Source organism: Varroa destructor, unplaced genomic scaffold (genome assembly GCF_002443255.2).
Source record: "Varroa destructor unplaced genomic scaffold, Vdes_3.0 BEIS01000004.1, whole genome shotgun sequence".
Classification (NCBI taxonomy): domain Eukaryota; kingdom Metazoa; phylum Arthropoda; class Arachnida; order Mesostigmata; family Varroidae; genus Varroa; species Varroa destructor.
The window spans coordinates 20,064,806-20,078,673 of record NW_019211457.1 but is presented as its reverse complement, the minus strand read 5'-3'; the positions used below and the strand labels follow the sequence as shown (position 1 = coordinate 20,078,673).

Genomic DNA, 13,868 nt, shown 5'->3' with positions numbered 1-13,868 from the left:
AGACCGGTATCAATAGAAACTTGATGCCAAGAGAAGCTTCAATCGATGATTAATTGATCGATGACTCAGGCATTGACAATAAGTAATTGTCAGTAACCGAGCAACTATGCAACAATACATGTTTATATTTTAAGATGGCATTCATACAGAGAAATAAGCTTTCTCATTTGACGATTATGTTTAATGCTCGTTAGTTACTTGCAATTTATTATTAAATATTTTAATAAGTGAGCTTTCGGTTGACGCAGAGCAACATATTCTATAAAGTATCGTACATGCATAAAGCAGATTGATTCTTTCGGTAGCAGTATATATCATAGTGGACATATTGAGTATAAAGCTTGCAGGGAAAAGGAATAGATAATGTATTTTATGAGTGAATAACCCAATGGTGTAGACAAGACAGCCATTAAGATTAGGCTAATTAATGTTGATTTTAGTATTTTATACCTCTTAAAAAATGTTCCTTCACAAAGCCTCTACTTACTCTGTGAGTGCAAATTGTCACCAGGTTAAGCACACAACCTTTATTTTATTCAACCAAACGGCCAAAAAAACGCAATCAAGAGACAGAATTTTTATTTACAACGTCTCATTGAGCTGCCGCGAGAGTATGAACACAGCCAGTAGAATAAACGACACTTATGAATGAGCTGAAGTTCGCAAACGTTAACTGGTTGCATTGAAAAGAAAGACAACATCTCGCTAAATTGGAAATAACGAAGCTGAAACTGAAATTTATAAAGTAGCAGAAAACTAGATTGACACTTCGATTCCGAAAATTGCAGTTTTTGATAAAATCGTCTTTTAGATCTTATAAGTCAGCATCCGATCTACAAACTGGAACGCAAGAAGATTATTTGATCTTCTTCAGTTAAGATTATTTGATCTTAACTGAAGCGAACCGATCTTAGCTTTGTGCAGTGCCACAAAATAATTGTACGTAACAAAAATCAATACAATATCCCAAATCACAAAAACGTGTCTCGCGTTGTTTTGCACAGCTGAGCTTCGGTGCTTAATAATAACGTCAAAGCAACTACAACATATTGCGAATGCGTGGCAGGCCGATGATCTGCGAAACAAGTACGTACAGCCCCGATCAGGGATTAGCAAAATGTATATAGACAAACCTATCTTAGATTATATAGTGGTACCAACCATGAATAATGCCTTCTTCTCCAAGTGTAGCGTAAAGTGTAACGACCGGGATATTAATCCTGAGGCAGGCTTGTGCAGTTAACATCCATTCCATACGAGTCTCGGCAAGGATGCAGACGTTTTGTCGGGGACGAACCCCCAAAGACATAAGAGCGCGGCCCACAAGGTCAACTTTACGATCGAAATCTCGATAAGACATCCAACAATACTCTCCTTGAAGAATCTAGAAAATAAGGCTTCCAATTACTCAATACTGTCCTAGATATATAATGAAAACTTGCATGTGCCGTAGACCTTACAAAGTTCCCTCTACAACCACGCGATCAGACGTGCGGCTTAATAAACAGCCAATATAACTTTGTCCCATTTTTACTTGATGACTGAATTATACTTCTCGAACTAATGTTTAGATGGTGAACTAATAGGCTACCATTTCTAATCGAAGGTAACCGGGTGTTAATTCAACAGCCAGTGCGTCCAGCTATTAACTCCACAACTGATTCGCAATGGACTTCCGCGGTCTCAGTCCATCAGTTTCTGAAAAATAGCTCTTTGAAGAAAATCTATCCACTAAACGCTTATTGTAACATGCGTATAGACGTTTTTATTTGAACCTAAAATAAACAAAAACTTTAGTCAACGGTCATTTCATTGACGTATGAATGGGAGAGCATAAATTTTGATGTCACAGTTAAGTACTGACAATTAGCATATATATCAACTTTGAATAGAGGAAAAATTATACAATACAGTCGCTATGTTTTACACGTTCAGTCTATAATATAATATTTTTGACGATGATGAACGTTTTATAATAAGTTAAGCTCTCTATTTGTGTCGTCACTACTGCGGTACTCATCGTCTTACGATTTAACCCACATACGCGTCACAAAGGTTCGTTAATTTGATCAGACAGTTAGTTACTTATGCGATGGAAGCGACCACGATTACCACTTGCTGCCTTTTTTATTACGTAAAATACCTCTCTGGCAATTACGTAACTTTACATATGAACACAATATTTTGAAGCATGTAACGATGACCTTATCGTATAATTACGGCAATAGATATATATTTCTGCAGGGAAATCGTGTCAGGTTTAATATACAGAGCTGTGCCTTGTTCAGAGAAGGTACTCTGGAGCAGACCTTCAAAAATAGGATTTCAATTTTAAACGAGAAATGAACATAGAACCACTCTATTCTTAATAGATAGATATACGATATCCGTTGTAATTCATCCGCTTGATACTGCACTTCATTAAATACTACCTAAAATTTCGCAATTTAAAAAATCAAAATTTTGTTTTTAGGGAAAAAGGTAACGCCACACGGGGAGCACGGTTCCTGTTTATCTTATAGTGGTGAAGACTATGAGCAATGAAAGTAAGCAAGAATCGATTATAAGTAACATCTTACCTTTCGGAAGGTTTTGCCATCCGGCTGTTCTTCTGCCTCCTCCGCGTAAGCTTCACGCCATCCGAAGCAGACTTCGTCAGCATATTGCTTCACGGCCTTGCGAGTGAGTTGGTCAACAGTTTGCATGCCCTCAAAGATCGCCTCATTGATACGATGAACCCGTCGAACCCACGGTCCGCTGGAGCTACTCCTGAGACCGATCGATTCGCTGCCGATGCCTGACTGTCGTTGTTGCTGCTGGACATTGGATGCAGCCAACGACGCTGCTGCGACATCCTGGGAACTCGGCGATACCGCCACAGTCTGTCCCGATGGACCAGCTATTGTAGCCAATTCACTGCTGGTGGTGTCCTTAGAGCGAGCGTCTTCCTGAGCTCCTTTCTGTGGTGATGAGGCAGATACATCGATGGCGGCAAATACCGTGGACCTAATAAGATAGCATCGAACAGTATAGCGACACAGGACTTCTCGAGGTCGTCTCGCTAATCAATGCAAGAAGCACATCGACACCTCCACCACAATAACAACAACAAAAATATTGCCCATCCAAACCTATGTCACGTCTTATTGAGGCAATGGCGTGAACTTGACCTGCCATCCTTTTGTCCAAAGAATTTACACTAAAAAAAAACCTATAGTTGAAACGTAACTGTTAACAATGATCTTGATTATTATTACTATTATTATTATTATCATCAAGACAATTGTTCTTATTTAAGATTAGGCCATACAGGCACAAACATGTCACGTGTTAAAAGCCAGTCTCCACAAATAGCTCTTGCCAAGGTGCCGGATAAGAGTCGACACTGAACACTCCTTAATATTTGTACGCTTCTTAAACTTAAGTCTTTTTGTTTTATTATATCAGAAAGTAAAACTACAGAACGAATATTGTAACGGAACTTCATTAAATTTTCCTCATTTTCAAATCATTTTAAAAATTTTCACAACACGCATATAAAAATAGCGGACATGGAGTAGTTTCAGTTAGTAACAAGATTTCACGCTTATTTCATTTACTTCAACAATTCTGGGTTTTTATAGCGTTATTATTATTATTATTATTATACATACACACGACATCAGACTTGTTAAATTCGTCAAGGCAATGAACTACTTGGTCTATATGTTTTTCCTCAAGATCGTGTTACTATATTGTTGTATTAAATCATGAGAAATTTCATTGCAATACGTCTGGATTTAGCCAAGCCCTGCAAGTTTGTATAGAGCCTACGCTATGACCAATTTCTATTTGTACTGAGCCCGTTTCTCGCAACTGGCTAAGCACACTAAGCAGTCAATGCCAGCTGCTGTCCATTCTACTGGAGTTAAAATATAAGCATGTTTTATTGGACCCTTAGACGCTTCACACGTTTCAATAAGAAGCAAAGAACCGTTGCCTAAATATATTCATCTGCAGCATGTGACATTATCTATAAGTAACATTCAGCAACCAGAAAGTCGTAAGGAAATTCATGTCGTTCGATTGAGGAGTCCAAAATTCTTGCTGTCGTTTTTTCATAAATCTAAGCGTCTATTACTTAATTATTATTAGCGTCTATAACTCCAGTCCTATACACTGTTATAGATCGAATTGCGTTCTGGCTTAAATCACGCTAAAATACGACGAATGAGTCACGCATGAGCGCGGAAGACAGCATGTGGAATAATGGCACAAGGTTTACAGGTGCTACCACACTGGTTCAGCCTTGCACAGGATCATACGCAACGAACCTTCTTACCTCCTTATCTGAACAACATGCCTTCGGCTATTAACAGAAAAAAACACTGCAGATTTTCTTCACTCAGTATTTCAGTACCATAATAAGAATGCCTAGCTGGCTAATGGTCACCAAACGACCCTGGCTCTCTTGATCGTTTTGGCCCGAAAACTGAAAACCCAACACCCGAAATCGAAAGCCTCGAAACACAACTTTTGGCGCTCAGTCACCCACTGAAGTTCTGGAGCTATTGGTATCATTAAAAAAACAACTGGTAAAATGGCGCACGACAATTCAGAAACAATAATTCAGGAAGAACGAATTCCTTAGTATGAATCTGTGCGAGTCAGTACGTTTTCAAACAGCGATACAACATAGTAGAAGGACGGCATAGCATTATACGACGTAACCTAGTTGCTTCTCTGATTACCTTTTTCCCATCGTATGCAGACGGCAACGCATAAATGATTGCAATGTTATCTAGCATTACAGACTCAGATGCCCTGAGCCCTCACTAATTCGTCGCCGTGATCGGGAATTCACTAGGCAGTAGTATGTTATCATTATATTACATCCGTACGTACGCATACATTGACGCACCGATAAGGACCAAAAACGTGGCAATGTGACAGCAAAGGTCACAGATACGCTTTGCTATGCTCTATCACGTAAAACACGTAACATCTTCTAAATTGTACTATTGTGTGTATCTTTGTGGTCGCAGTATATAGTACTTTACGTCGTTGGCCATTTAGTATTTTCTGATGCAGGCTTTATTATTAATCTGATGTTTAGCGCTTACTGATTGACGTGATATCTTCAACGGACGTTTGGAATTAATAAACAAACTTGCAACTTTTCCACTAAAACTATTCTTACGCTTAAAGCAAACGAGCTCTTCTGTTAAATAAGAAACTATTATTCAATAGTAAGTGTTGAAATTGAATTACTACTGTGACTTCAATTACCCGAAATGTTTGTTCTTTCCATCAGCACGGTTCATCGGCATGTATCTTTGCCACTGGAAATAAATGAGGTTTTACACAGGCTTCGAAAAGTAGTCCAAATCGACAGCGTGCTCTATGTTGTCTTTATTTGGAAATTTATTTTTCAATAATCTATCTATAAGCTAAAATGGTGCACTTTGTTTTCTAACTCCTATTGTGGAAAAAAAAAAAGCTTCAGGGCAGATGTTTTTAATAGCTAGCAAACTTGTGCTGCAGAAGGGATTTTTGACGCTCACAAGACACGCGAAACAATAGCAGCAAATAATTTTTGATAAAGTTAACAAACAGAGAAAGCCCATCGAGCGAAGCAAACTAGGCGGCAGCAACGAACCACAAAATAAAGAAACAGAAATGGAAATTGTCAAGGATGAAATTATAGGAAGACTGCTTTACAGGTGACAGAAAGTACCACCTAAGCATAGCTTTTCTAAGTAAATGCTATGTGTCATATTCAGTATATGCGTATAATTCATATAAGCCTATCAAGTCTTTTTTTTTTAATATATGATATCAAACCGTGGGAGAACCAGCTGTTCAGACGCTATTATTAAAAAATCAAAATTAAGGTACTGGCTAAACTAGTTCGCACATTTTTTCATGCGAAGTTCGATGATTGAATAATTTATATGCAATCCGGGACAGGACAACGGTAGGACACAGGGCATGAAATGTAAGGTTTCTAAAGATTCTCTTGCATTGTTATGCATTCATAGGACATTCATTATAAATCGTTTAATGTCAATTTTGTAATCATTGTAGTAGAAACTATTTTAGCGGCAACCCTTCATCTACTTGAATCTTTTAAACTCTCCAATAGCTTACTATGTAGAGCGCAATAACGAATCGTTGCGTAATCCGCCAATATCATGATCACTTAGTGAATGAGATCGTTACGTTTAATGTAAGCTAAACAGGATGTGCTTCATCCCATCGTGAGGTGCATTTTTGTATAATCCTTCTATAATAATCAATCTAAATATTCATGGCTAATACTGTGAATACCCAGATTAGATTTAGTTTAAATAGACTGGTAAAAAATCTACCATTAAATATGGCACTTAACAACAAAATAGGAACGTTGATGCTTGGTTTCTGAATCTTGCTATTTGACTGACGAAAAAATTTTGACAAAACAGCTCTTACGGAATCATATTATATATTCCCTAATAATTTTCTAAGCGATTAGAATCAGCAGCTCTTCCACAAACTCTACTCACTTCCTGGGTTTCTTGGTTAATCAAGGCTGAAGTAGATTAGAGCACAAATAACTATTTTCGAAATATTTACAGCAGTTCTAAGGCACGCTTTTGCACAACTGACGTGACACCCACCTGTTCTTCCAGATAATCCAGGGTTTCTGTATAATTGTGTATACTGGGAGAGTAGCAATGTCGTAGGTGTACATCATGGCCTTGATGAAGCCAATGGCAATATTGGCACCGACCACTGCTACAGGCGACTGACGCTTCTTTTCTGAAGACATACTGGACACTGCGAGATTTTGTCGAAATCAACAGCGACGTGTTGCGGTACTAGCCTGATGCAAGGCTTACCTCTTTTTTTTGATGTGGGTCCTGCGACGAATACGTAAACGCTCTGGAATGTTGAAAGAAATGCAAATAAAATGTATATTGTAATAAGCTACACGTACAGTCGTAAATAATAAAGATCTAAGTAATAAGGCAACGTGTGATTTTTTTCCATTTATCCGAAGTGCAAACCGATGGGAGCCCTGTTCGAAATAGAATGCTTACTGAAGGTGTCGACAAAGCAAAACCAGCTCCTAGCCACATAGCGTATCTTATCGTACGGGCTGTTTTCTCAAGGAAATAGGTGTCACGAAATATGCGTTTTTTTGACATACATTTTAAAGGCGTACGTTTACCAATAGTTCTCACAACTAGAAATAATAGAGTTCCCTTTTAAACATTTAGCAACGCAGTTTCATGTCTATCAAGGTTTACACGATTAGCGACTGGCCATCCATTAAAAGGGATCCAGCCACATATTTTGGCGGGCTTACTTGCAGTCCTTGCTTCTTGTCCTTGCTTGTAACTACTATAGCTGATCGATCGTTGTGTTAATAGCAAATGATCGACTCTGACTTCAATTAAGGAAAACTTACGTTTACGTTAGGAAGGTTTCCCAAATTTTTACGACCAAGGAAAGTTTACAGACAGTAGTTATCCAAAACACGAACCTCATATATGAGTACTCTTGTGAGAAACTAGAAGAAAATTTAAATCATAACATTTACGATACATACCGAGCAAAAACATAAAACATTGAAACGTAAGTCGCCTTTGTATTAACTGAACTATAATTTATCTCGTTACACAATTAGAATTATACCTCATATAATATAAAAACTTCTAAACACGCTCGTTAGAGTAGAATACACCATCGCAATTTTTCAAATATGACTGTATATTTACCTATCTATCAGAAGTATTCTGGTTCGTAGAAAATTACGACTACAAACGCTTTTTAATCTTTTATGGTCCGTTAAAGAAACTTTCTTCGAGCTTTGGCTACATATAAATGTTACTGGTAAAGTGAACTTTGCCATGGAGCAAATTTTTTTTGAAAGCACCTCTTTACAACCATACGTCAAATGTGCGGTTGCCTATCGTGCCGATATTAAACCATGAAATGATTGATATGAGTGATGATATTTCCAAGAACTCAGTTGAAGCGCTTGTCTTAGAGATAAGAATTAAAAATAGAGTAACCAGTGCTTCTTAGGGTAGTAGTAGGTCTCCTTAGGACTCTGCCAAATGCGCAATAGAAGATACGCTTTACTGTACGCACAATTTATACTGGTGTTAAAAATGTCAGTTCATCAAAAAACCTTTAACATTGATATAGGAATTTATACTATCGGAACTAAAATAACCTATCGTAAGCACTCAACCGCATTGCACACGCATCATCTTACAAAGAACTGAGGTACAAAAGGACTCAACATGACCAACTTACAGCCTTCTAAAGGAAAAACGGACTGACAAGGTTGGAATTATACTGATAACATGTGCTTATTACTTGTCGCGACCTGCCCCGATACTTTATAAAGTACCTTGCGCCCGACTGGCCAAATGCATTCATTTCTCAGCTTTCTATAGTTCAACAACAAAATTTTATGGCAACCATCCTTAATGCAAATATGAATCGATGCTAGCAAACGGCCACAAACTAGTTTGTTACGTTTATTATAATACTTTCCTCTGTATCTCTTTTTCCTGTATCTGTATTTCTACCATTGCTTAGCCTGAATAACTTAACCATTGTTGGAATAGACTTGTTTCTATATGGTAAAAAGGAATTTCGGCCGAGTCACGCTCTACACAGCTATCCACCTTAAAACCTAAGAAAGCATTAAATACCTTGCCACTAACTTACCGTAGAATGCTACTGGTATAATATAGTATATTATTAAAGTAACCATACGGTAAGTTTGACTGATGAAATTGAGAACGAACACCAACTTTAATATCCTTCAGTATTTTAATCATATGCTTTGTTATCAAAGCTGAACTACCAAAGCCACCCACAAGACCACAAATCATACAACTTTACATAATGTAGTTTTTCCTATCTGTCTGTGCAAATGGCGTTCAACAGTTAAAAACCTGTTTTACTTTTCATAATTTTATTCTAGTGATAACGTATCTAGAAGAAATTAGACGGCTCCATTATCAACCAGGGAGGCGCCACGATCGAGTTGCAACAAAGCAACGCTATGAATACCCAGCTAGAAACTCGCTTAAAAAAGCTAAACGTTTTCAGCTAATAAAGTAACGCACGCTACCAGTCTACTACCGATTGTGTAAAAAAAAAAGCCATTGTGAAAGAAAAGCCATTGTGGGTAGACATCGATTACGGAGTCTATCTATAATAGGTCCGTAATCTTGCTACTGCACAGTAGGAACCTCCTGCTTGATTGACTTCGCGACTTAAACGTACACCAGAGCTATACGATTATATAATATTACTTTCAATAACAGACGTGTTGCGGTGTATGTATTGTACACATTATAAGCACTCCCAACTTTTCCTCTAATGGTCTGTATGACTTTCGACAAAGCAATGTTTAAAGTGCCTCTCACAATCGAAGAATGCCTGTAATTTTCTATTGATTCCGTTATGACATTTTCAGTGTCAGATTAAATATAAAATGTTCGTGAAAACTGAAGTTTTTCTAGGACGACTAGTTCCTGAACCAGCAGAAATAAGTATAACTGCGGAGAGAACGAGTCTAATTATTCAGGGCAATCAAAGTTTGTGAATGATTTGACCCCTATTAGGTTTGTTAAAAAAATTGGTAATGTGACTACCCGCGTAGAATTTTCCAATTTCTCTGATCCTCCACTGCAACGACGGAAGCATAGGCATAATTAAAGCTTATTTAAACTTTGAGGCATAGATTGCACCGTCCAGTAAACTGGCACGCTCAGTAGGTACAGCTATCATCCTAAGTCATTAGATACAATCGCACTTATTTACCTTGTGTCAGACAGAATGAATAGAAAACGCCACGTTTTTATTCCTGTGCCAATAGGTGGTATGTTAGGCATCTTCTGTCACTACTTACGATTTCCTTCCAGTTTTTTTTTTATCAAATGGTAGTGGGTTTCGTCTCGAAGTTTTCCAACATCATTCAAGTTATTGTTGATTCGTGCCGGGTAAGGCCATGAAATTATCACCCAGTGAATGGCAAAGGTAAAAACCTGTCGGTTAAACGAGGATGCAACAGATCCTTCCGTTCGAAGTCCAAAAGGGCTTTTTTGATAATGTTTGCCGTGTGTGGCCTTGTGTTGTCATGGAGAGGCATAACTGACCCCGTTTGTTGAGTCCTTTCTCGATGCAAACGTGCCGATGAACTCGTTCGCAGAAAGCACTTTCCCGTCAACCCTAGCTGTCCCACCAAACATATGGCATAACAATTTTTGAAACAAAATCTGGTTAGACGTTAGGCCTAGGTTTCTCATTTGAAGCCATCCATGCCGAGTTGTAGTTTATGTTAACGTATATACATCACTTCTTATTATCAATGGCAGTTTTGTGCAAAAGTCATTGTGGCCATGTGGCGTTAGATACCAGACAAGGGGTTGAGACGCAGCGTCAAATCGTGTCCTTGTGTTGGATTCAGAGAGTTCACGAGATACCCAAGCTCCCAGGGTAAAGTCAAGGGACTTAACTGGTTAATGTGCGTCGTATGGATGCACCTTATACTTCTAGCTAGTTTTAGAATTATTTCAGATCGTTGTCATTAAACTCAAGACCGAGGGGGCACTCTTTAGTTTCCGCTTACCCTTCCCAAACTCAGCAGGCCATTTTTCCGAACTGCCGCCTTTTTAGCCGCGGTGTCATTACCGTACACAAGGTAAATGTCGCGAACTATTTCAGCAGCATTTTGACACTGACAAAAATGCAGAGTGCAGAAGGTGTCGAAAATGCATTTTTCCTCCTCGAACAGTTGACAACATAATATCGTTACAGCGTGCTAATAGAGGAGGAAGACGACCAACGAGAAATAAATGTTTTCGTTGGGGGCGAAAACCTTCTTTCCAACCCAATGCAACTTTTATATCATGTGAAAAGCATCGTAAACTGCGGAAACACCCAGAGTAAGTTGTATGCGTTAGTTCCTAATTACAGTAACAGATCGGACATCATTTAATAATAAAAAAACAGCGCATTTACAGTGTCTGATCTCACGGAACTGTTAGTTGGATCAACTGAGCATACCGGCCAAACGCATCGAAGGTTAGAAAAAAGTAAACATCATTTTTGGTGTTTTTTCTAACTTTTTTTTGGCTAAAGAACGACGCTAATTGTTTTGGATAGCCGATTATTTTTCAAAAACGTCACATTTCAACATAACTCTTGTAGAAAAACATCAAGTAGGCACCAATTACTGGTCTCGCTATTCTTCTAGCTATTTACCGCAACTAGTGAATTCTCAACCATTTCAAATCTCGCTATTAAATTGTATAAAGGTCTCATTGTATCAGTTTTTTAGCTCAGAAAGAGTAATCACATTAAACTAGAAAGAGAAAACACATTAAACTAATGAAAGCTAAACAACGATCTACAACCAATCCGCTAAAAGTGAAACGTTAAGCATGCACAATCTGTGTAGTAGCGCAAATCGCTCACACGCAAAAAACGTCTGCATAATTTCGTATCCGTATAAAGGCATATTGTTTGCAATGTCCTTTTGTCGAAGTTCTGTGAACTAGTTCTATGGAAAGCAGTTGAATTGGTTAAAAAAGCCTTATACAGTGTGCATGCAGAAGGATTTTGTGAGATCGCATTTACTCATATGGTGACACGGGACACGGTTATCTCACTACTTTTTTTTACCGTTTTCTGCGCCGACCGTTACCTGAACTAACTGGACGATTGCGTAAATCACTGCTAACAAAAATGAAATCTGTTTCACTTAAGCTATACTGTACGCTAATTAGACAATGTATACGTACATCTATATTGTCTGTGTGACATTGGTAGGTCATCTACCTTACGTTCCCGGGATATAGCCGAACGGTGACGTAAACAAAATTTTCGTTTTGAAAGCTTTCGTTTAAATTCTTTTAAAGTGTACCAGTTATCCACCAGATGTTGTACGCGGGATATGGTCTGTTTAATTCGAATTATAGCATGGGCACACTGTACAATGAGTTTGTTATTCTGTATATAACCAAACGATATATAAAGCTAATCTCTAAGGCAACAGAGTACAATACTTCATGTTTTAGCTTTTTCTACACCCGTATGCAAGTGCACACCGCATGAATACGGAGTTTTCATAAACAGCTGCTATCTACACACCTGAAAAAGACGAACAAAACACCTGCAGTGACATATTTTGATGCTTTGTATCATGCTATTTGACCATCTGTTCGACATGCATAATTTTAGCGGCTTCCAGGCCGCTGTTGCGATAAGTATATTAATCATGTTTTAAAAATGATCAACACTATTTCCGAACCACTGACAATAACGAACTGATGACAAACGGCAGGTAACTGACGCCCTCTAGAGAACAACTGTAGGTATCCGAAACGGCAGGCATGAGACTATCATATCGTAAGCACTACAATAGTTCTAGGATAAAACTGCTTGGAACACCATCGACTTACAAGCGAGCCCTGTTTGTGGACCTGAAACCTTACATTTGCACATCCTGTGCAGCTGACTAACCCTGATTTGTCTGAATTTTACACTGACTCTGAGGTTATGCTTCTTACTTAACGTTAGATGATAGATGAAAGGGTCACTTGTGTATGCCCTTTCGTACGTGTAATTTTCTGTATTGCTCCTCGATCTTATCAATAACTGAATAAAAGGCATGATACTTCAATACGGTATTTGAGTTTTTCCCGCATAAGCGAAGCACACGGCTACTACAGACGCCTCTATTACATACCTATGAAGCTACTGTGGAATTCATGATTACGGCATATGTGCAAGGTAGAAACGTTACCAAATAGCCCAACTCTAATGGCTAAACGTGTTTTCTCGACATGTTTCATACGACGCGCGCATGTATATAATACACAACCGAGGAAATTTCTAAACTATGATATCAAACGATATGTTTTCGTAAAGCAACGTACGATCAAAGTACGAGGTCTTGCACGCATCTATCTGAATACATAACCTAAATGAAATAAATTACACAGAACAGTCTCACCGTTAATCACTTTACTTAAGTAAACTTTAATCTGCTGTTTCACATATTACACTATTGCATATGTTATTACTGTCACTCTTTTTACAGCATTTAGAGCTCTTTCGTTTTACACTTAAACATAACAAGGCCAAAGAGGCAAGCTAAGAGTACATGGTCCAATAACACTTCTGCACACGCAAACGTGGTAGCAGGCTCCATAATGTCTGCCCGTAGCAGTGTCTGATGTAATGCGTTACGGCGGTGCCGAACGTACAAATCGAACAGTTTGTCTTTAGTACTCCGTAAGAGAGCATATAAAAATAGAATGTAGTGTCATTAGGAAAAAGTAGACTGATACGTTAATGCAAACAACGTCCTTTGCCACTCAGAAAAGTGTTGTAACTCAAACGGGTCCTGTCGTCGTCGTCTTCCACACTTTGTCTTGACACATGCGTACATCGAAACAACGCGCTTGAGACACGTCCTGAGACCTTAAACGATGCGTTGTAAATTCCTATGCATCTATTAAAAGCAATTTAACGAAGCTTTAGGTGGTAATGATAAACTTACGGTAGCACACTAAAAATGAGGAAAAACCAGGTTCGATCCAATAAAGAGCCTGACGGATGGCACCGGGTCGGTCTCGTATCCGGGTTTAGGCACAGATATCCTCATATTCTAGTAGTAACCACTTTTGAGTGAGTAAATATTATCGCCGTGTTGTTGCGTCTAATGCTCCTGTTACGTGTCTTCAAACGAATGAAGATTCCAATGCCTTAGGCGCCTAAAGGCTGTCGTAGTTATTAAGTAGCAGTGGTTCGAGTGTCGACTCCGTGGTGATGATGATGTGGAAATGGAGGGAAGATGGATATGACACAAATAT

At 38.5% G+C, this 13,868-nt stretch overlaps 1 protein-coding gene across 9 annotated transcripts in view; it reads right to left on the bottom strand.

The window, feature by feature from the left end:
• The window catches only part of LOC111250241 (long-chain-fatty-acid--CoA ligase 4-like), a 43,605-nt gene that overhangs the window by 4,498 nt on the left and 25,239 nt on the right, over positions 1 to 13,868 (bottom strand). For 7 of the 9 annotated variants that reach the window (XM_086988971.1, XM_022805152.2, XM_022805156.2 and 4 more), the window contains 3 exons: positions 6,639 to 6,903; positions 2,580 to 3,006; positions 1,162 to 1,384 (listed from right to left, as the gene is read on the bottom strand). In XM_086988971.1, coding sequence (XP_086845097.1) covers positions 1,162 to 1,384; positions 2,580 to 3,006; positions 6,639 to 6,790 — 802 coding nt within the window. In that variant the 5' untranslated portion in view covers positions 6,791 to 6,903. Of the gene's footprint in view, positions 1 to 1,161; positions 1,385 to 2,579; positions 3,007 to 5,268; positions 6,564 to 6,638; positions 6,904 to 13,555; positions 13,760 to 13,868 lie in introns of those variants that run through there. The other 2 variants (XM_022805158.2, XM_086988973.1) reach the window with 2 other exon arrangements.